At 40.1% G+C, this 24,879-nt stretch overlaps 1 protein-coding gene across 1 annotated transcript; it reads left to right on the top strand.

The window, feature by feature from the left end:
* Positions 1–40: 40 nt before the first annotated feature.
* On the top strand, positions 41–24,879 carry LOC134177841 (uncharacterized). The gene is made up of 15 exons (XM_062644617.1): positions 41–132; positions 539–599; positions 677–916; positions 1,037–1,203; positions 2,799–2,857; positions 3,077–3,339; positions 7,862–7,977; positions 13,935–14,160; positions 14,216–14,355; positions 14,408–14,537; positions 14,605–14,889; positions 16,718–17,059; positions 17,430–17,735; positions 17,980–18,145; positions 23,380–24,879. Exons 1-15 carry the CDS (start codon positions 85–87, stop codon positions 24,548–24,550), a joined length of 3,720 nt encoding a protein of 1,239 aa, XP_062500601.1. The 5' UTR covers positions 41–84; the 3' UTR covers positions 24,551–24,879.

Below are 24,879 nucleotides of genomic sequence, written 5' to 3'. Positions count from 1 at the left end.
GAGAATCACGTGGATATAATGTTACGCGATGTTACATGTACACAAATGTGATTCTATTCTTACGCCCTGCGTTGTGTGGCTAACATGATCTTGATCTGTGGTCTCATCCTACTGTTGCTGACATCTGCAGCTGTGAGTCAAACTAGAGAATGAGTTGACTGCCTAGATCAATGTAGCCTACATAGACTAAGAATGTAGTGTGAGTGCCTATAGCCTATATGCAGGTACAGTCCGTGTGTAATTGCAGTGTTGCATACGCATGCATGCATCTACAGTAGCAATACGGTTGCCGCAGGAGTAAGACGTCTCTCTAGAAATATTAGCTAAGCTACAGTCTTGATTTCAGTAGGGAATGGGTGTCAGTGTAACTCTACATAAGCTAGCTATTCATGGTTAATTTGTTGCACTACACACGCAGGCAAGCAGACGTCTATACAAAGATTGCAGTATTGATTATCCGCTTAATTTACCGCAATAGTAGAATGTAGAGGTGTATAGCCACTGTGTAATCAGTGTGACAGTGTGAAGTTGTAACTAGTTGGCACAGCCTACTGTGAAGAGAAATGAGAAGACCAGCAAGATCCTGATAAGAGATTCTGGTATGTTCTATTGACAAGAGTCAAGTCATGCATTTTGCAGTGTATTGTATATTAATTTGCTGCATTGCTTTTCTGAGATCCCTATGTTGCTATACCATCTACTCTCATTGCATTTCCTGGAGAGACGGTTTCATTCAAATGTCAGTATGAGGAGAATGCTGGCTTTAGTTGGTGGTTTGGCGGTCAGCCTATTGGCAACAGGGCATTGCTACAACTCAGGAATATAACGGTATCTAGTGCTGGGCAGTATATATGTAGAGCAAAACATCCACAAACAGGAGAAAGTAAAAAGGCATATGCAACTCTTATCATACCAAGTAAGTGCATGAAAATAGTTCTCATCCAAGCATACATATATGAACTTTTGAGTACGTACTGTGTTGATGCACGTTGGTGCACTTTGCACATAGCTTTGTGTATTTTTCTGATGACTGTAGATCAGTGTTTATCTGAATGGATTTATGAAAGTTCTGATCATCCTGACTTTTACCATGCTCGATGGTGGCCTGATCATACAGTTAATCATGTGTACTTTGATTTGATGGCACGAGTCCAGCCTAGTCAATGGATCGGTGTGGGGTTTTCACAGGAAATGAGACCAAAGGTATTTATAATCCTACTAGCTATGTAGGAGTGAGGTTTGGCATCATTCATTGGATACCTATGGTATCACTTAATTGTGTTCTTGGAAACTGCTACTGCTTTAATTACAGATGCTAGTTAATGTTGGATTCAATTGTTTGAAACCTTATGAATGATAGGCACTACTTAATTATAATATATCTCATAGTTTTTATTTTTGTTTATATATAAGTGACATGTGACACATGTCTTTTTGGCATGGTACAGTACTGCAGAAGACTGTAAACAGTGGCTGGTCTGTTTAGCTGATACCTTCAATTGCATTCAACAAAATCATATAATTTTATACAGTCACACACTTCATTGCACTATTAAATTCTTTACGTCATTTTTTTACATTACTGGTATTCATGATATGACTATATTACACATGAATTAATTCACACAAATAGGGCATGTAGTTTTTTTTAAATTATGAAATTTGGTTTCTTGACAAGTAAGTTCTTTTTGGGTTAAGATTCTTGGATAATAACATTAGATGTTGCATATCCAACTTTCTTACATAGGGTTTGGGGATAGTTTGTGCCTTGAAAGTGGTACACAAAGTGGTTATAAGCAGTACGTGATCTAAACCAAATTTGACCACGTTTTGAATAGATTGTTTAATTGCTAGCTGCTCATTGCTACAGTATGTACATCTTTTATGGCAAGCAATTAATACCCTAATTCCGCGCATTTGGCTGCATGCCGGTTTGAGCCTAGGATTACCAAGGTGCTGGTATACCCCGGAGTACATCGGTATGCCGGAGAAAGAGAGGTGATTTGACTAACTTTTCTCCAGACTGTACCCATAGATCTATGCTGCATCCGTTCTTAGATATTGATTGAACTAACCTAAATAAACATGAAGACGCTTTTCTCATCTAGATGTAATATATAATTAATCCTATAATGTTTAATTTCTCGGTCTTTATCCTCCTCCTCTTCTTCATCATCTTCTGTCAGCCTCATGTATTTGTCTACTTGTTCAAACTGTTCATCTGCTAGAAGGCATCTCGTCACTGATGAGACACTCCACATTCCCTGGTGACTTTCATTTTGTTTCCACTGAGCTCGTCATACTTTCTTTCCACCAACTGATTATGTATGATTTTCTGCCACACTGCAAAGTTCCATTCTCAATAACATCTGGGTGTTCAACTTCTCTCTCTACTAGCTGGGCTTCGGGAGAAGCTGCATTAATTCTCTAGTAGGTCATGCCATGGAATCGAATTATGGTGCATGTGCAGTATGCTATAGAATTACCGTTCATGTGTAGTTGCTTTCTCGTCATTATAGGCACTCCTTCGTGCTGTACCGGCATGCCTTGGTAATACTGTATTGTTACCAGAGTCCGACAAGCAAGTTTTTGGTTATCCCCGCTTATACTGGCATGTAGCTAACTGTGCGGAAATACGGTACATAACATGTTTTGGTAGCTAATGAAGTTAGTAGACTAGTAATTAACTGGCTGTATACTTTCTCTTATTTTAACCATATGAAATTTCTAATTTGGTGTATGCGTAACAAACTAGCTCTAACAGTAGTATATTTATTTGCCTTTGTGTGAAATTTTAGGAAGACGATGATATCCTTGTTGGATGGATTGAAGGAAGTCGATTTACAATTCAAGACAGGTAACTTGTTTATGCACATAGTGTTGTAAAGTATGAGAGGTAGTAGTGATTATGAGCAACATCTTCAATAATCTTATAAGGGAAAAACGTACAAAGATGTTATAATTATGGACATGCTTTCTCATCTGTGATTGTGTTATGTTGATTGTGTTTTGTGCATGCGATCGTTTGCAATATAGTACAGTATGTACTGTTATATAAATTCCTTGTTTCATGTAGACATTTTTCATCTGAAATCTCACTGGTGTTGGACAGTGACCAGTCTGGTTTAACTATGTTGTCTGGAACTTTTCAACAGGGCATTACTCGTCTTCAATTTATGCGTCAACTCAATATACTTGATCCACAGGATGCAAGTCTTGATAGGTGTCAATTTTTTATACATGCATGGAAAGGAACAGTTGAATCAAGGAGAAATATTACAAATCCAAAACTTCTTTATGTATCAGATGCAAAGATTTGTCCTCTTGAATGTGTGAAAGGTGAGACTGATTCTCTTTATGTCTGCAATTGTAAATTATATATATGTTGTGCACAAAGTGCGGATTTGGACAATCCATGGATCGCCAATTCAAACCATGCATACCTAACCCTAATCTCAATCCTAACTCTAACTCTAACTCTAACCCTAACCCTACCCTAATCCTAACCCTGACTCTCAAATTACCTGGAAAACTAGACATCCATGGTTTGCCCCTATCATCGCTTTGCGCATGACATAATATATATATATATATATATATATATATATATATATATATATATATATATATATATATATATATATATATATATATATACACACACACACAGACTTGGACAAAATTATAGGGACACCCCGCTGTGGGTATGTAGTAACGCAATAATTAGGTCACAATTTACCAACTATCAACATTCCTAAGAACTTAATAGTTATCGAGTTGATTGTTAGGTTTCTTAAGAATACTGTAGACCCTAAATAGTTTTCTTTACGTTTCGCATTGCTGAAAACGAGAGCTAAAAGTGTATGACGTCATGACTTCGTAAGCATTGTAGGTTAGACTCTCTCTGATTTTGTTTATTGGCTTTTAAAAACCCGGTTTTAATAACGCGAAGGAAAATTGAAACCCTTCACCAGTTCATCAGTACTGAGTGTTCCTGCCTCTTGCCCTCCTGATTGTGTCCAGACGTCGCGGAACACTTTCTGCCAAGTTCCGGACACGCGCGGCTGGAATCTGCTGCCATGCCTTGTGTAAAGCATTCCAGAGCTCAGCTGCAGTTCTTGGTTGATGACAATTGGTAGCAGTTTTGATTTCACGCCACAAGTTCTCAATTGGATTTGTATCAGGCGATTTTGGCAGCCAGTCCAACAGTGTGAAGTCATGCTGGCGTAGCCAGTGTCTTGTTGACCGAGACGTGTGGATTGGCGTGTTGTCCTGCTGGAAGACAAAGTCGTCTTCTATCAGTGCCGCTGCGTCTGTAAGCATGTGCTCCTCCAGAACCTGTTGTATTAGCCGTGCTGTCCAAACGACCTTCCAGTTTCACCAGGGACCCTACACCATGCCAACACATCGATCCCCACAACATCACACTAGCCACTTGCTGGACTGTACGGGCACAACATTCAGGGAGAAATTCCTCATCTTTGGGACGCCAAATGTACAGAGCACCATCGTTTCCTATGCTGACTTTTGACTCATCTGTAAAAAGAACAGATTTCCAGTCATCCAAAGTCTACCGTGTGTGAGTGGTTGCCCATCCCAGTTGCAAACGCTGATGGTTTTCTGTTAGCAGTGGTTTTTTCTAGGTCTCCGAGCATTCACTCCTGTCTCACTGAGACGGCGACGGACTGTTCTACCTGACACCTGCTAGCCGGTTTCTTCAGCCAGCTGATACAAGAGCAGTCGTGATGGTGCTCTGCGGCTCTGCAGTGCCATTCTCTTCAGTCGATGATCTTCTCGGCTTGTTGTTGCCTTCCCACATCTAGGTCGTTTTTCGTAATTGCTGCTGCCATGGGAAAGCCGTTGCAGGCACTGATGAACTGAATTCCTGGAGCGGCGGACGAAAGCTTCAATCTGACACACAGAGTTGCCAACTGAGTGAAGGGCTTTAAGTTTTCCTCGCGTTTTCAGACTCAACTGTTTGCCTCAAGGCATCGCTATGACTCATTAAATGTCGCACAGAACAAGACTTTGCAACTGCGTGCAGCTGAACGCTCAGGCTATCTTATCGCATGAGTTTGGCTGTCTCAAGGGCAGCAGTTTTAGTGCAGCTGACATTTAGGGCAGTACAAGTTTGAGGTTTTGCTATGTAAAGCATGGACCAGAAGTGGCATGTCGGTGTTCTTTTGTCGCTGTAACTTGTTTAGTTTTGTCTTAGCAGGATTGTTTTGTAATTAGTATCAAATGGTTGTTTGAATACGTTAAAGTTTGTTTATTGCTTAAAGTGGCAAAACAATTCAAATTGTGATGACATGCGTGAAATCAATGTGCAAAACAGATGATTCACCTTTTTCCATAATGTTGCTAGGAGGATCCACAAAATTGCTTTCACTGTCTAAAACAAAGCATTCTTAGATTGCATGCCAAGAATGGGCGTCCAAGAGCGATGAACGTGTACAAAGACAAGAAAAGTAAAAATGGCCGTCTTTCTTCTTCGAAGCAAACTAGATGCGCAGTAATAGTCAGTACAGCTGTAATTATGAACTCAAGCTATGTTACATACTAACAATGGCACAATCCATAAAAAGAGATTCGAAAAACATTTTGTTTTGCTAGAAAAAATTCGGTGCCAAAGTTAGGCTACACAAAATGCCAGGTGTCCCTATAATTTTGTCCAAGTCTGTGTGTGCGTGTGTGTGTGTGTGTGTGTGTGTGTGTGTGTGTGTGTGTGTGTGTGTGCGTGCACGTGCGTGTGTGTGTGTGTGTGTGTGTGTGTGTGTGTGTGTGTGTGCGTGCACATGCGCGTGCGTGCGTGTGTGTGTGTGTGTGTGTGTGTGTGTGTGTGCGCGCACACGTGCATGCGTGCGTGCATGTGTGTGTGTGTGTGTGTGTAGGTCTCTGTCTCAAACTTAAAGACTATGCTATTTACATCAAATGCAAAGAGTTTTAATTAACTACCATAAACTGCAGCTAAACTGTATGTAATTAACTAACTAGTGAACACTACATTGTACATCCAATGCTTCACCCATAACCCCATCTTCTGACCTCCTGTTATCCTCTTCAATTTTCCTGTTATCATTCCAACATTAGCTTTCTGCACAATTACAGCTATTTGTTTCATCCAGTAACAGACAAACTCAGAATGGTTTCTCTTTCCTTCACAGTCCCTTGCTCTGGGTGCAAGAGTATTCAGGTATCTTTCTGCTTCTTGCCCCCATCTCCCAAAATGTCTCTCTCTCTCTCTCTCTCTCTCTCTCTCTCTCTCTTTGTCTGCCTGGAGGTTTTGGCATTACAGCCTTGATGCAAATCTCCACTGCTGCCTTTGTGGGATCATGGTGTAATTCTCTATGCAAAGTTCCTCAAAGATTTTCATCTAGAGCAGATCTATGTGACAATCTAATCAGCTATGCTAGTCCACCTCCTTTCGAGCATCTTTGTGAGGCAGTGGCAAGCTTTCTTGCCACTGTAGGATCGGATAGAGAGGCACTCACACCTCAGACTTTGTCTGGACTTATGGCAAATCCAGTAAGACTCCTAAATCACTTAAGCTCTGATATCGCTGAAGAGAACGCTGCAACATGTATTATACAAACTTCTTCTGTCAAGCATGCTGCAAGGATAAGGTCATGTCAGGGATGTGGAGCTGGTTCATGGCTTCAAGCTGTCCCTTCAGCACCAAAATTTGTTACTAAATATTCAGAATTTCGGTTGGCATCATTCTTGAGACTTGGCATTCCTTTACCTTTTTCTCAAATTGGTACCAAGTGTGACTGTGGCACAAGTCTTGATGAACACGGTTACCATCTATTAACCTGCATGTTTGGCAGGGGCCCAGTCTGGCAACATAGTACAATCGTCTTGACTTGGGCTAAATGTTTAGATAAATTAAACATTCCTCATCAAGTTGAGGCTAGAAACAGATATATCAACTCAGAGAACCGACCGGTTATAGCAACATACGATTCCACTGAACATTCCACAACAGACTTGGATATTTCAATGGCTCACCCACATTCATGCGGCACCCTACAATCAGCTGAGATGCGAGAACAGAGAAAGATGGCAAAATATGGTCAACAACAATCCATATCAGAGCCCACCACACCATGTATCCCATTGGTTTTTGAGCACTTTGGCTTTTGGGGCCCTATGGCTGAAGACTATTTAAGCCTAGGTACATGACAAGACCTGAGGAGCAAGGTGGCACGCTGAACATCTTCAAGCTCTGTCTGTCGGTCTGTCTGTCTGTCTGTCTGTCTGTATGTATGTATGTATGTATGTATGTATGTATGTATGTATGTATGTATGTCTGGCTGTCTGGCTGTATCTGTCTGTAAGAGCGTTTCTCGAAAACGGCAAGTCTGATCTCCACTGAACTTGGCTAACACACACTGAAGCGACAGAACTTGACAGTGAAGCTGCATGTCGTTGTCTTTTGGACTCTCCCCCTGGACATGATTTAATGCCCGTTTGAGACCTCGGACGGTACACACGGAGCATGTCGTCTTTGCTGGTGACATAAGAAAGGTCAGATATTATTTTAGTATATTTGGTTCATTAAAAATATGCAATATAGATGCCACATTAGATATGTCTGTTCTTTGCAATGGCAGCAACGTCTTCGAAGTGATGGCGTCCAATAGGAGTGTCAAAATGGCATAAATATATAATTAGGAAGTTGACTGGAAGCAATAGATAGACGAGGCATTAATTAAATAAGAGCTGAGACAGTTGTACATTGTGGTACATATGTATGTATATTTGTCCTCGCACCAATACAGGCATAGTGCCATAGGCAGTAAAGAAAAGCTACACAGAAGATAAAATACTTGTGATGGTGTTGTGTTGTGTTGTGTTATAGAAAATAGCACAGTCATGCGTTTGAAACAAAGGGTTTCACTCGTACCTCTACGTGTGACTACACCTGTTGGTGAGCTACTGACTAAAGTTGGCAGTACTGTTGTATTACCATTCAAAGTGAGTCAACAGTTCTTTCTAGATTGCTGAAGTGCATTCATGATATCTTGTAAGACTACACAAATGAACTGTTGATTAATTAAAGGACATCCTGAAGGTGCATGGCCTGTTGACTAAACATATAGAAACTTGTATGTGGAGCTGCAAGGATATAACATGCTAAAGTACACATAGGAGTTTAGGTACAGGCAGGGCTGGCAATAATGGCCATTCATTAGACATTTACAGTAGGTATTTGATCATTAGTAGCTTTTGTCTGGCTAGGGTAATTACTGCAGTTGTACGGACGTTTATCTTGGCAAGTTCTGAGGAATCTATTTAATACCTGTGTTTATAAGTACTGCCCTAGCTATGTACTTGTGCACACATCAGGCCAGGTGTACTAAATTGATAGATTCTGACAATTCTGACTAATGAGAGGTGAGCATGTGTTCTACAATATACAACTTGTCTGTTCGTTGCTTTTGCTTGCAACTGACATGGCGTCTATTTGTGCACATGCTTTTCAATTTTTGATTGTAGTTTCTTCAATTTGCAGTTGTACTGGTACTGTGTCCAATGTCAGTATTTGATGGTTACGTGCACATAGTCTCGTGGAGCCAAACCCCTTCTCATTTTGATATCTACCGGCAGGAAAAAGGTTTGGTGAAATTGCACACAAGCACTGGTGTCAGCCGCCACCAACTTTCGGGTGGAAGATAATTACATTAACGTTAACATGTAAGCAACCCCACACAAGTTGATTGGTAGTTACACAATGGATCTGGGCTGTTGTGCTTTGTGCTTGGAGTCTTTTTCAGCAAAACGCACAAACAGAAAAAGAAACAGCTCTCGCAATGCTCAAGCGATGTAGACATCTTGGCAAGTGTAAGCTAGTCAGACATTCTTTTGTTGACCAGCTGATTAGACAGAAACAGTTGGATCGAGCCTGTTTGTGATACATTGCCGAACGAAGCTTGCTCTGTTTCATAGGCTAGATCAGCAAATTTAAGGGTTGCGGGAAGAGATCGAGGCGATGGCACGTCAGGGCTTAGCAGTTGAAACAATTAATTATGCAGAGGTTAGCGCTCAGTTTCCGTGAATTCCTAGCTAATTAAGCACCCTATACCAAGAACAATGCCATACTATTGTAAAGTCTGTCCATTGATTGTTGTAAGCCTTCCAACAAGTGATTTCTCGCCCACAACAGAGGGAAGAGTGTTTCCAGTAATTATCACCTGTCAGCTTAACCTTAATCTAATTACTAGTTGGAAAGATGTGGGCGTATGCCTGGCACCAGTGCTTGTGTGCAATTTCACCAAACCTTTTCCCAACTGCAAATAAAAAAGGGGAGGGGTTTGGCTACGTGAGGCTAGGTTACACACACACAGTATACCATGTAGACCAGGCATCTGGTCACGCCACCCACATGGGGAGCTCTCGCATCAGCAACCACGCCACCCCATATACTGGTGAACAACAGTAACAACTGTCGAGTTCAACGCAATATATGTAATGTTAATAGTAAACTACAGTTCCTTCCTGCCTTTCCTCTTGCCATGCTGCCACCTTTGTCAGCCATCCACACTCTCATCTTTGCCATCCATCCATGCTCTTGACTTCAACTGCTTGCCCCGCTCCCGTTCTTGTTAGCTATCTACGCTCTCGTCTTCACCATCCATACTCCCATCTTCATCAGCCATTGGCAGCCATCCACACCCGATACCACATCATGCCACCAATCATGGCAATGTTGATCGAAATTCAATGCTTAGATCTCTGACTTATCACTGTTGTTCTATGCGCAGAATGAAATAGCAACTCAGAGGGTTACAAGTTCTCTTCAGTTGTACAGAAGACGTTTGATGTGAGTGACGCCATCAAACAGATGTCCTGGACTCATGATAAGAAATGGTCCCTTTCTGCAATACACTTTATGTGTGCCTTGCTCCTCACTGATCGTACCTAGGCATCCAATAGGTCGTTAAAGTTAGAGGAGACCGGACAAAGGCAGACAGCAGAAGAGCACTATGTACTCTGGGTGCCACATGCAATATCCAGGACACACACACACACACACACACACACACACACACACACACACACACACACACACACACACACACACACACACACACACACACACACACACACACACATACACACACACACACACACACACACACACACACACACACACACACACAAACAAACAAACACAAATACAAACACCATACCATGTGTATAGCTGCTAGTTATTCTGTCGAGGGGAGCTAAGAAGATTGCTTTTTTCTTACTTGTAGACAAACAGTAGAGGAACAGTAGTGACGTTTCAAGTCTCGAGGCCAACAAAACCGTTGATTGCAGTCATTACATACATGCTAGAAAGAGCTCCTGTCGACAGATATGCGGTGCCAACGATGACAGATGTGGCATCTAAAACCAGGTCAGGACTTGAAGCAGTGCAAATATTGTCCACTGTGGAACAAGCAGCAAGCCTGTTAGTCAAAGCTGGACATTCAGTGGAGGTGTCTAAATCAGGGCTAGCTTTGACAACACTGCTTGAGTTGGCGTCGATTGTGGCTGATTAACAGGTACACACTTGTGCACAGCTAAAATTTTTAAATTATCTCCGGCATACTGAGCATTGTCATGCACCAGGCTGTTCACGAAAAGGAAGCGGATGAGTTGCAAAGCATTTGTGGCAAGCTAGGTTCGAGCAGCTCTTAAATACCGTTGGCATTGACAGCAAGGGATGCTTGATGGATATGAAACCGCTGAGTCTGGAAGTGTAGTGCACATCTCCCGTCATGCTTTCTGATCTTGTGCTAGCCCAAACCAGTTGCCTACCTGCAATCTTTGCAGATTGTCATTCACATGATCTTTCCACCATAAGCAAGGACCATGTGCAGGTCTAGTTTGTGGTAGCCAGGCAAACAGAACTTTTTAGGAAGACGGTCCGGGGCATGCGTGTAATGTGTCTTAGTCACTGAAGACGACGCTTGCGAAGAACGTCTGAGAGAGGGCCAATGTCACCCCATTGCCGGCGAAGATCTGAGATTGTGATATGTGACAGCTGTTGATCCCAGCGAGAGACTTAGAATAGACCTCAAACAGTGGTGATGGAACGCATTTAAATAAGCGTATCTCATCCTTCTTCAGTATGGGCCAGCTCTTTGCTCCATAAAGCAGAACAGTCACAATACAAGCATTTATACAACATCTGCTTTGTTTTCACAGACAGGTTGTTATCAGTAAACACACACTGCATGGCACTAAAAGCACGTGGTGCACCAGCAAGCCGGCGGTCAACTTCAGGGCCTATCCTTGCATCTAGTGACAGCAAGCTACCCAGATAACCTAAAGCGTTTACATGCTGCACAGTCTGTCCAGAAACAACAAGTAGTTGACATTCTGCTTCCGAGAAGTTTACACCACAACCCATGACTTTTATCTTGATCAAACTTGTTGTCAGTCCAAATATGCAACAGTGTTGACTGGTTCAAGGGCCAACTATGAGGAGCAATGAGAAGGTGTTACAAGTACAGCGTCATCAGTAAACTCAAGGTCTATCACAGAAGCTGATTAGTGTTATGTTCAAGGGCGATTGAATAGGTTGCCATTCACATTGAAATGGAAACTGAACTCGCCATCAGGATATGACTTGGCCATCTCGTTGCACCACTTTTTCAAGACAAGGGAAAAATACGAATGAAATAGAACTGGTGCCATTGTGCAACCCTGACGGAGACCATTAGTTACAGGAAACCGCTCAGTATGACTACCGTCAAGATGTACTCGGACAAACATGTCCTGGTGAAACATGAAATGAGTTTAACAATAGTAGTTGAAACACCAAGCACTTTCAGACCCCTCCACAGAGCTTCCCGTGGGGCAGAATTATAGGCTTTTCTCAAGTCGATACAAATATGGACACCAGATATTCTTTTTCTAAAATTTGCCTTACCGTGAACATCTGATCAGTGCATGAGCATTCCTGCCTGAAGCAACATTGTGAATCTCCGAGTACACACTCTGCTAACTGTTGTAGTCGGTTCTTGATGACTTTCCCAACTACTTTGCCCTGAACGTCATGCAAGGCAATACCTCGCTAAGTATCACACCATGATAGATCGCCCTTCTTTGGTACTGGAACCAATTCAGCATCTCGCCAATCCTGTGGTACACAGCTTACCTTCCATACTTTGTGCACCAGCGACAGTAGGCCATCAAAGAAAGCTTGACCACCATACTTAACCATTTTAGGCAAAACGCCTGACTTCCCAGGAGCTTTGTTATTTGCAAGACTCTTGATGGCACTTGAAAGGTTGTCTGCTGTGGGTAATGTTGCAATCTCTTCACAGGCAGGTTGTGTTACCAGAGTGTTGAACACAGAGATGTCGAAGTGGCTTTTGATATTCAGGACATTTTGCAAATGCTGGAAACAATGACCACTTGGTGCCTCTACAGACTCGTATAGTTCTCCACTCTCATCTCAAATTGCTACGTCGCGAGCTAAAAGCAAATTTGCTTTGCTCTTCTTTGGGCGAATTTGTTTCCTGCCTAGGATGGAAGAAACCACTCGAGGGCTCGCCACACCACGATGAGTGGTGACCGTTGACATACGACTAGTGGCAGCATCGTTCGCTGCCCTGACTCACCGAACGGAGGTACAAGCACCATGAGGTATTATTATAAACGGCAACGGAGGTCCGGTAAGACAAGACGGCCAAGCAATTGTAGCGCTCATAGAACTCTGGTCACCACCATCACACATCACACACACACACACACACACACACACACACACACACACACACACACACACACACACACACACACACACACACACACACACACACACACACACACACACACCACACATGGACCTGGAAGCAGTTGGCCATCACTGATGATACCTGCTGTCTTGTGGCCTTTAGCTAACAAGACGGTCTAAGAGAAAACATCTCATCTCCCTCTTTTATCGAATTGCATCACATTTATGGTGTGCCATGTCTTGAGTTCTTCTGAATGTTCTGCCACAGCTATTACAGGGTAAGGCCACACCCACGCATGTATGCATACTCTCGCACATGCACACACACAGTATCTTAAAAAATGTGCAGCATATAGATATACCCTTTATATCTGCATGCTATACAAGGTTGTAAGGTATATGGACCTGTGCATATGTATGCAGAATTTTTTGGCTTGGACATGTCCTGACAAAGTTAGATAAACAGCTTGTCAAAATATGGCTACCAGTTGTGATAGGGTGATGTTCGTTTGCACTTGCAATTCTTGCTTATTGACTGCATGGATATTAGCTAACATTTAAGATAAAAGGAGACATCAGATTTGATCTGGACAATATATATTTGCAGATAGTTTGAGCATGACTAAAACAATGGAAACACTGGTGTCTAGAGCATAAGATTGCACATTGCACTTTTTCTTTGTTTCTTTGTAATAGAAGCATGTTCCTTTCTTATGAAACTATTGCATTGTGCAAAAAGCTACAAACAAGTGTAGCAATTACAGATAATGTCATTTGGGTCATTGTGATTATAGCATTAATGAAAACAGCGATTTTAGGAATGATGTAATGATTTTTATATTGTGGCATTCGAAGTTGTTGAAAAATTTCAAGCTTATATTGGTGTTCTTTTTTATCATTTACCAGCATCTTTCCACATTGACGAGTAGTGTTGTTGACTAATGAAATTAACTGGGAGTAAAGTAAATGTGTGAAGTCACATGCATTGTGACATTTATTTCTGGCTTTGCAGCTGTACAGCCAGCAATATGTCCCTTACAGATAACTTGCAAAACATAAGGATGAGAGTCTTGCTGGAAACTTGGTGGGTTACTTTCAGTTCCCTAATCTCTAAGTTAGTAGATTGCGGTAACTGATTTATTACTTGCGCTAAAAGCAAAGATTCTAGTTCTCAAATGAGTGCAGTATCATATTTTTCCAGGTGTCGTATGATGGACAGTGTCTCAACATAACATTATATAATGGCACTACTTCTGTAGCTTTCATCAGTAAAGATGAGGCCAATGTGACCAATAGGGTGTCAATTTGGTGCAATGGAACTGTTCAGATCAAGAATGTGAATTGTTACGACAGTGGATCTTATGTACTAGTTGTAATCTCTGCGGATGATGTGGCTGATGCAGCAATTGTCTTACATACTGTCAGTGGTATGATTGTTTATGCTCTAGCTAGCTGGCTTTGTTTGTATGGTGCTTATTTTAGGTGCAACACTCTTATCACGAGCCAGGACTCGGGTTAGGACAAGATCTCGAATAATTCCATCACTGAAGTTGGATGTGTTTGGATCGTTGTTATACTGGACAAAGAATGGCCAGTTTGCATTGCCAACTAATAGAATTAGGGTGAGTAAGAGCACAATTCCTTTTTAAACATTTTGTGATGAAATCTTTCCAGTTTGTGGGCAATTCTTTGAAATTTTTTCCTGCATATTACTTTGACAATGGGGTGTACAGTCTGTGTGCAAGGAATATATCTCGCAACACATGCACAGCTGTTTGTCAAGAAATTGAAGTTGTTGTTATGGGTTAGGGGTTTTCACTTTTTTTTATTTCTTCAATAAATGTTTTGAATGCTTTATTGCATATTTACAGAATTTCCTCGTGTGTTTGCATACACAGCGCACAACATTGTTGATGCTTATAAGCAACGCTATTGTAACATCACTTGTATTGTGAGTGGCGATCCCAAACCAACCATTTATTGGACAAAGAATGGCCGACCAATTGACCTTGCTAGCTGGCAGTGGACCTCAGCAACTGGTCAGTTGGCAGTTCCTTGCTTTCAAAGAACAGACACCGCTATCTATAGATGCATTGGAAGGACGGCTGGAATCGGAACAGACAGCAGAACTATTCCAATTAAAGTTGTGGAATTAGGCAAGTGTTCTATTGTTGACAGTATGTGATGGAGCTAGGAGTCAGCTAGTACTCAAATATAGGATCGACCTATACGAGTGTTACTGTTAGTACCAGTATTATTTGCACAGCGTATGCAGTGCGTGCATGTATCTCTTTTCTTCTTGTTTGAAGTTTTGTACATTTTGTTTCTATTAAAGTAACCTGTAATTTCACAACTCATTTGAGTTTGATCTGCTTCTGAAGAAGCTAGAATGCACTTTTCAAGCACAAGTTCATGAAAGGAGTTTTGTATTTAACTGTGTTGATTAAAAAGGCAGGCTACACTTATCTAGCTGTTGTGGGCATGAGCGTGATTGATCAACATGCATTTCATGTTATTGGCATTGTGACATAGTTCTGGAATGGGAATCAGAACTGCAAGAACTGCTTGGTTTCTTGTAGTCGCTGTATTAACTGCATGACACCACAAGGGCAAGGCATGCAAGGTCTGTTAGACACCTGTTAACACTTTGTGCTGGAATGATAACCGAATTCTAGCTATCATGCAGCTCAGCTATATGAATATTCATTGTGGTTTATGCACATGGTTAGCGAAGTTGCTCATTGTGATTTATACAATCTGCATCAGGATGTATGCTTTTATGCATTATTCTTGTTACAGTAGCAGTATGCATTGAAAAGTGCTCTGAAATCATGTAGGTTATGATCACAGCTTTGTAATTTATGGTTTATTGTTTATTTTATCATTACAAGGATGAATGCTTATTCTAAGTATTTTATTACATCACAGTATTAATTTTGTTCCATAGCATTCATAAAGTTGAAATTGTTCTTAGGAATGTGTTAGATGATGTAGACTTAGGTTATTTCTTTTCAAACTTAATTGTGCTGTAAATTACATTACTGTCTTGCTTGTTGATCTCACACATGAAGGTCTATAGAGTTCAAGTACAATGTACTTCAGGTAATACCTAGTTGAAGTCTGCCTCTGTATACTGTTAGAGCCTAATTTTCTTGCCTTTATAGGTAATACAGTACACTGGCAAATAAAACGTTTGAAATTAATATATTAAATTAATTAATAATCTAAATTTTATAAATTACATGTTTATTAATTTATTGGGTGTATGGTATGCAGTCTAGATCTACATTGTCTTTCAAATGTTAGCAACAAACTGATCGACACACTGAGAGGTAGTTTAATCTACATAGATGTTGCACTGAATGGTTACATTGCTTACTGTTTCTCAGTGTAGTTAGTGGATGGGTGTAGTCACGGAGCTAACTCACGGTTTTTGTCTCTAAATTATATTTTTACATTATATGGATCATATGACTGATCATATGACTGTTTTTTCTCTGTGCATGTTGTTACGTTGCTGTCACTTGTATGCAGACTTTATAATGCCAGAAATGTCATATAGTATGTTCCTCAATTCTTGAATGCAGGAGCTGATTTTAAGAGATTATATGTGGCAGCCTAACGTGGAATGTATTCGATTGACTATTTGAAAATAGATCTGGATTTGTTGCAAATCTAGTTAATAGAGTTTGATAGTATTGAACGCTTATTTACTTGAGCACACTGTAGTAAGATATTTGGTGAACAGTATTGTGTTCATTACTATAAATATCTGAAGCTATCAGTTTTAATTGAATACAGCAGCAGTTTTTAACTAAATTGTGAGAAAAGCAGTCATGTAATCTAGTACACATTTTGGCTACGTAATGGTTTGCATCACATCTGGTTGATTGATTTTGAAGGTGTCAAGCTGATGCACTGCTTCCAGCTTGTGTATTAGAAAATATGGCGTTTGTTATCTAAAGCTGCTGTGATTCTCTTCAGGTGATTTGGAAGCTCCTACCATGGCAAATCTATATCAATTCTTTCAGGCAGAAGGTGGTCAGGAATGGAAAGCGTTAAACTATCGATTTCGTGTTCGTCTAGCAATTGTCAACAATTACACTAATGCTATTGAATTGTGGTGGATTAATTATGAAGGCAAGCCTGATCAGCTGGTGACAGTTCAGCCCAACAGAGTATACTTCATGTACACGTATCGTACGCATCCCATTTTGGCTAGGGACAAGGTGAATGGCTATTGGCTGACAATGAATGGTCTTTTCCCATTTTTTCCAAACCCTGTGTGGCAAGAGTCAGTGGTAGTTTGCGATCCATACTTTGATGGTAAGGACAGTCATGTAATTTGTGTTGTGTTGTGTCAAAACCAAACATCTATATTGTGTGATTGCAACATATTCATTAATTAATAGCTCTCATATACTGTATTTGGTTAATATGTGGACACTAAGGCATTAATGTTTGTTTTGTGTTCGTGATTTTTTTGTTTGCATGGATGTGTGCCTGGGTTGGTGCTTAATTAAAGAGGAATGCATGAGAGTTTTGTACATGTTGGGTGTAAGAAGTATATGACATGTAACTTGGCTTACTTGATTTTGTTTTTCCTAAAGTGGCATATTGCCTGGAAGAGAGGACTTCTGAGTCTTCATGTCAAGATTTGTGTTCTAATATACAGTTTACTTTTGTATTTGTGTAGATAATGTCTTTTTTGGTCGGTCACAGAAAATATCATCATTTCGATCTTTAGCACTAATGCGTAAAGTCTATGTTCGTTTTATTAACTTCTCACCTCGTGTTACTCATCTTATTTGGTTGGGACTTGATGGCTCAACTCGTTTGTTTGCAACATTGAAACCACATGAGAAGAAGTCATTGTACACCTATGAGGGTCATTTGTGGGTTGCTCGTGATGCACAAACTGGTGAGAACATGTTGATCGGGGGATTGCTTGTATTCACTGCACCGGATATTGAGCACTTGGATGCTGTTATCACTGAAGCAAGTGAGACCACACACGCACACACACACACACATACACACACACACACACACACACACACACACACACACACACACACACACACACACACACACACACACACACACACACACACACACACACACACACACCACTGCACACACCTATGCATATCTGCACACATCTGTGCACACATGCACCACACAAGTAAATAAACAAACAAATGCAAATGCAAATGAGAGAACATTACACGTGAATCTGCATTTAGAAACATGTCACGTGAGACCTCAACAAAAGGTTCTTCAGCGAGAGACTTTTCTTACGTTTGGGTGCGATGGCATATACGCTGTAGATGCAGAGGAAGCTGTAATGTCTAAGTTTGTGAAAGCCAATACCACTGTTGTTGTTGGAGATGATACAAGTACTATGTGCAGGTGTGTACTTATATAATCAATAATTGCAAGTATATATAGGTACATGGCAATTCAGAGAGGTAGGCAAATCCTACAGTATAGTACTTCTGGACTGACAGACAGACAGACAGACAGAATACTCTTGCGTCCAGAGCAAGGGACTGTGAAGGGAAGAAAAACCATTCTGAGTTTGTCTGCTACTGGAGGAAACGTATAGCTGTAATTGTACAGAAAGCTAATGTTTGAGTGATACTAGGAAAATTGAAGAGGATAACAGGAGTTTGGGGAGATGCATGGGGTCATGGGTGAAGATTTGGATGTACAATGTAGCGTGCGCTGGTTATTTGATTACATACAGGTTAGATGTAGTTTATGGTAGTTAGTTAAGACTCTTTGCGTTTAATGTAAATGGCATAGGTGGTTTTAGCCTTTTAAAGTTTGAGGCAGAGACAAGGATTAGTATATATTTAGTGTTGTAATTGTGCTTAAACTGTATTGAAATAAATGAAGATAGACAGACTGACAGACAGACAGACAGACAGGCAGGCAGACTATCACGCCTTTTATCTATAAGCTTTAGTAATGTAAAGAACTATCATACTCAGTTTTGTGTACATTGGTTTGTGAAGTGTATATTGACACTATTGGGTCTCTGGAACATTTTAAATAGTTTTGGTTGTAATGGCATTTATTTATGAAATATATGAAATAGACAGACAGACAGACAGACAGACAGACAGCTCTTGGATTGATCAGGTCTATTGTCAATGAAGATGAAAGAGAAACTGGCAATGCAAATATTCTACTTTAAGTGTTTTTGGCATTGCTGCTTTTTGTAGCTTTTCAGACGTGTAATGCTGGATTTATAAGAAGGAAGTGACTGGCATGGCTAGATTTAGAAAGAGTACACACTATGTGTAGTCTTGAAAACTATTCAATTCATTTGTTTGTTAGAGAAATCATTGACGTGAACAGTCAGGGGTCACAAGATGTGTATTAATTTAAAGTAATTATAGTTTATGTGTAAGATGTAGTTTGTAATAGTTCTAATTTATCTAGTATATATAAAACTGAAAATGTGTGTGTGTGTGTGTGTGTGTGTGTGTGTGTGTGTGTGTGCGCGTGTGTGTGTGTGTGTGTGTGTGTGTGTGTGTGTGTGTGTGTGTGTGTGTGTGTGTGTGTATTCCATTCACGGCCACAATATAAATCCAGTCGCTACCAAAATTGGCACTCACACCGACACATTACGAGGAAGGTTTTCACAAACATTGGGTGGAGATCCCCTTTTGAGAGGTTGACTCTTTTCTTTGGAAAAGCTTACATTGTTTGTAAATTGTCGGGAAATAAACGACTATTTGTTGATGATTCCTTCTTTTTGCATAGTGTAACGATTAAATATTTCAATTTTTTCATAAATGTGGTCACTTTCATGTTGTGTTTAAACTCATTTATTTAGAACGATCTAGGAGCAGCACAGACTAACAATCCTGTGGCACTACACTAAAGTAAATACAGTCAGTAAAATGCTTGCAAACAACAGGACAGATAGAACTATTAATTAGAGTGCACTGAGCAATAGATCAGATAACTCTATTTAAGCTAATCTTAATTACTATGTAATCTATTTCAAACAATCCATATTTTGAAAGAATGTTCGATTACAGTTTTGACAATACAGTATTTCTAGACATGAGATGTTGGTGGTGTTTTTTGTTGGAATGTTTAATAGATGAGAGAACTGCCTGAGACCAATGATGTTGATAGATCCTTTAGAATCAACTTTAATGTTGATCTGCTTGCATACAAATCCTTGCTCTTTGATGTTATTGACCAATTTTGTTTGCGCTCACTTAATTGCAGCATCAAAGTTTAAATTGTTTCATGATATATTGTCACCTCAACAAAATAAACTTTAATGGGATCTTTCCTCCATAAAACAATATCAGGGCGTTGAAACATAGGAATAATATCAGCAGGGAAATCAGTAGAACGACCCTTATGGGAGGAAGATATTTATAGCTTTGTTGAATAATAGATGTAGAACAGCATCATGTCACGTATTATAGGTAGTATCCATTTCTCACTATAACTTCACAGTTGTTTAGTACATGGAGAATAGTTTGTCTTCTTTGACATAGCTAGAGGGCATTTGTCACAGTTTCTCTTTTTCATAGGACTAAGCTGGCATTCGATGGTAAAGTTTTGTTGGTAGCATTCATGATGAAAGACAGTTGGCGGATGGTAAATGACGAATGCACCTGGCACACATATCTGGTGCAGAACTTTTTAGTCTGCTTGTAAATCCTTGAACTTTTCGACTGTTGAGTTTATTCAAAGTTGTTGTTGATCTGCTTTGAGGTTGAATTTAGTTTTCTCTATGAGTGATCTGGACAACGATAATGGATCATTTGTAATGACTTTAGTCCAGAAAATCTTTCAGGATGAGAGTTGTGAATAGCTTTCTTCATTGCTAGATGTTAAGAACCGAGCACATTTGGCAGCTAGATTGCAATTGAATAGCTGCAGTAGATAAATGAGGCAATCCTAAACCTCCTTTGGAGATATATCCAAATATACAGTCGATCTGAACAAGCAGAATGATGTAATTTGCACTATTTCTTTAGATATAAAGTTACAACGTAGTCAAGTGTTATCTTCATCCAACTTGGGGCTAGTGGCAGCAGACAGAGAAACCACGTAAGTCTCAGATAGACACCATGATGGTACTATTTCACTTTCCTTTGGCCATTAATTGATAGGGCAAGTGTCGAATTTCTTCATAAATTCTTCAACTTTATTTTTCAAAAAGATCTTGTATTCATTAGACGTTAATTACCATTTATAGGCATTCCAAAAATTTGAAGGACTTAATTATATTGCCAAAGAAGGGAATGGTTTGCCCACATATTGAAATTAATGGGTCATGGTTGTGACATTTAGTTTGATATTACAATTTCAAGCAACTACATTTTGGCACCTTGATGACTATATAGCATTAACCTTTGACACCATTTGGACACTATATCACAAAGTTTCTGCAGGTTCTTGGACATCTTTGCCATCAAAGTCACATCATCAGCAAATAGAAGGGCATCTATCACATAAGCTGATCTATTCAGTCTGGAAGCAAGTGCTGGTGTAACTTGTTTTAGTTGAACTGCAAGGGTGTTATAATAACTGTGTTAAAAACAATTACTGAAAATGGATTACCCTGAAATACTCCTATCTTATAAGGAAGTAGTGATCGAAGTAGACCATTTCTTTGTCATATCATACCATGAGTTGCAAATCAGAGTAGAGATTTTCAACAACCATTTGAAGGTGTGTTGTGTAGCATGATGTTGTTTGAAACTTTCCTTGATTAGCCAGTGAGGTAGGAACCATATGCATATGCAAATAATCCAGCCAACAGACAGATAGAGTGTGTCGATTTCTCTTAGAAAATAAGCAGACCATAGTTTGAAATGATGTTCATGTGTGCCACTGCATGACACCATGCAGGAAGAAAAGTTGAATACAAGTATTCATTAAGTTATTCTCTAGCGGGAAATCACACCAATGATCATTTAAGATTGCAGTATAGATTTTACTAATACATGGTGTCATGCAGTGCAATATATGTCTAAAGTTAGCTGGATTTGATGAACTTTCTGCTGCACTAGATTTAGGGATGAGACGTATATAACTCCAACTTTCCACTGCTGTGGAACTGCATATGCAGGACAACCAACAATTGTTAGAAAAGTCCAAGAGAACTGGAATTAGAGATTCACATTTCGTAAGAACAATGTAGGGAACCCTATCAAGTGGACTATAGGATCGAGCAGGATGGTTCACACACACACACACACGCACACACACACACACACACACACACACACACACACACACACACACACACCACACACACACTGTTAATTACTGCCTTGTAAGTGCACAATCAATTGTTTGCATGAATTAAAGCAATGATAGGCATTACATAGGTATTTTGTTTACAAGCTGTGTATTGCTTTCCAATACGTCCATCGCGGGTTAGAGTGGAGTTATAGGTGGAGACGTACACCCTAAAATGTTTGCAAATATATGCAAAGACCCGCCTTAGAGATGGATCACGCCAATGTATAAATGACTTCAAGCTCCTTTTGTGGTTCCCTATAGGCATTTACCACTTTCCAAACTTCAAGCAATCGATGTATACACTCTACTGTAGATCCTCTGCATCTAATTACTTGTGTCCTAGTAGGCTACGTGGTAGTTAACGCAAGTAGCTAGTACTGTGCGTTATCCCTGTGTGCGAAAGAGATCCTAGAGAAATACGTGCATGATGTAAAGCTACAGAGAAATAGAGAAAAGAAACTAAACCCAAGAAAAGAGCTGTGGCACCTTGAGCTCCCTCCCCCGTCTTTTCAGCCATTCCGTAGCTCTAGCTGCACGGTGACTCTAACATCTTCAGAAATGGGGCTACCAACGAAGTCTCTAATCGATCTGTTAATTAATTGACCGTGGATAGTCTCTATATAATACCGTACGGCACTTCTATTTTAAAATTCTCTGATGGAACTGAAGAACGATTGAATTCATAGAGCATCCAAGAACCGACCACATGCACGTACTTAACGACCTCATAGAAGACTCCAACAATGAAGATGTAAATTGGAGGTTTCTCTTTCCCACCATATTAGAGCAAGCTGTATTTGATTTGTTTTTCTGAACTTCCAACTACATCCAGAGCAAAGAGATCTAGATAGCTGAAGAGAAATATTGTTCATTTGCCTAAGTTAGAACGAACTGACGAGATGTTAAGGTTTTCATTCTAAGGATGGGCCAATTGAATAGTCGCCGGAAATTACGCAGCGGAAAGGGGTCTGGGTACACGAGACTAATGATGACAGATTTAGAATATTATTTTATGGGCAATAATCAGGAACAAGCTGAGGGACGATGCAGAATATTGTCTGGCATGCAGCAGGTGTTATGGAAGAAATATCCACATCTTAGTTAACTTTTGCCTACTAAGATAGCCAGTGCAAAACAGAAGTCATAAAGGGGGAGGGGCTGGCTGCACGAGACTACCATGCAAGGAACGGGTTCATAATCTAGTGAAACTACATTTCATTTGAACAGACAGACAAACAGTCATACAGGTACCTGTAGAATATATGCGAGAAGAGGCTGTAGATTTGATTTGCTTTAGTTAACTTAATTAACATTGAAGTGTAGTGGTGGCGTTAGAGAAACAATTTTGTTTTTTTTAGAATCGGTTCAGTGGACACACAATATCAACACAAACCTACAGACTGGATGTTGAATGGTTTTGTTGAACAGACGGGCAACTGTCATCTTTGTCGATGGGGAAAGCCTACAAGAGCTTGCAATCTGTACATCTATGTTCCAGAAATGTCTACTAAACGTATATATGTTGTTGATATTGTGACAGAAGAAATTGTTCAGTCAATTCAACTGAATGTGGTTCCATATCAATGCCATTTTTTTCAAACAAAAAACAAAACGCAAATATGGATCCAAACTCTTGGTTCTCCTTCACTTTTTGTCATTGAGAATCCTTGTAATGTGAAGGCTATTAAAGCCACTGGTATTGAGGACATCTCAAACATACCAGTCGGCCATATGTCTCTTTTGTTTCACGTGGGCCTCCGGGGTAGTACCCACACTGCAATTGTTTCATCTTATAGCACTCCATTAGTAGCAGAGTTGAACCTCCACTCTTATCACTTCTCTAGCATTGAGATAAACACAAATGTTTATGGCTGCCAGACAACAGCAGGTTGGACATTTTCGTTCCTGAATGGGCATGCATTTGCAAGCTGCTTCAGAGATGTTGGACAGTGCCCCTTAATGGAGATAAACACATTGACAATGCAGATTCTTCATTCTACACCAATGAAATCATGTGCTTTCTCACATGCATCTCCAGATGGTCATTATGTGGTCTCACTTCCTCAATATAACAGCAGCTCTTCTCCTGATGTAATGGTGCATCGTCTGTCTTCTGTGTCTGGAGCAAGAGCAATACATGTTTGCACAATCCCTATCAATGCAACAGTTGGCAGACATTTTCCAAGTGATGTCGTTTATGTGGGAAAGCCTAATGGCTGGAACATCTATGTGACGTTTAAGGAGTTGAAAGTGTTAGCCAAAGTTTCACTGGATGATTGTCATAATATCACACTCGTGGATTCAGTTGGTAGAATGTTGAAGAGAAAACGAACATCATTGAATTCATTGGCAGGATGGACATACCAGCGACCCATTGCCATGATTGGACATCATGTTGGCCGATACCTTGCAACACCTGCAAAGTCTCAAAACCTTATAGCACTGATTGACACACATGATGACAGTGTTCGAACTGTTCAGAACATTGATGGACCATACCACACTATTGGTGGAGGAGGAGTCAATTAAAATTGTTTTTGGTGAGTCTGAATTCATTAAATTGCAGCATAGTATCATCATGATTTAGTAACATTCAATAGTTCTTTCAGACATGAGAAAGATAATCTATGACTTATGTTAGACACCTAACCTAGAGACTGACATAGCAGCAATGCAGCTAGCAAGTGCTTGAAATTCATAATTCTGGAAAGTTAGAACTGTTAATTGAGCAATGACACTATGCCATATTTTGGTCTTGTGAGTGTTCACTATGACCTGCATTCTTATGCACTGCATTGGAAGAAAGTAGAAATGTGTGCATGCAGACAATGATCAACTGAATAAATGAATGAAGTACA

This window comes from Corticium candelabrum, chromosome 3, assembly GCF_963422355.1.
Source record: "Corticium candelabrum chromosome 3, ooCorCand1.1, whole genome shotgun sequence".
Classification (NCBI taxonomy): domain Eukaryota; kingdom Metazoa; phylum Porifera; class Homoscleromorpha; order Homosclerophorida; family Plakinidae; genus Corticium; species Corticium candelabrum.
This window is presented reverse-complemented; position numbering and strand designations above follow the sequence as displayed.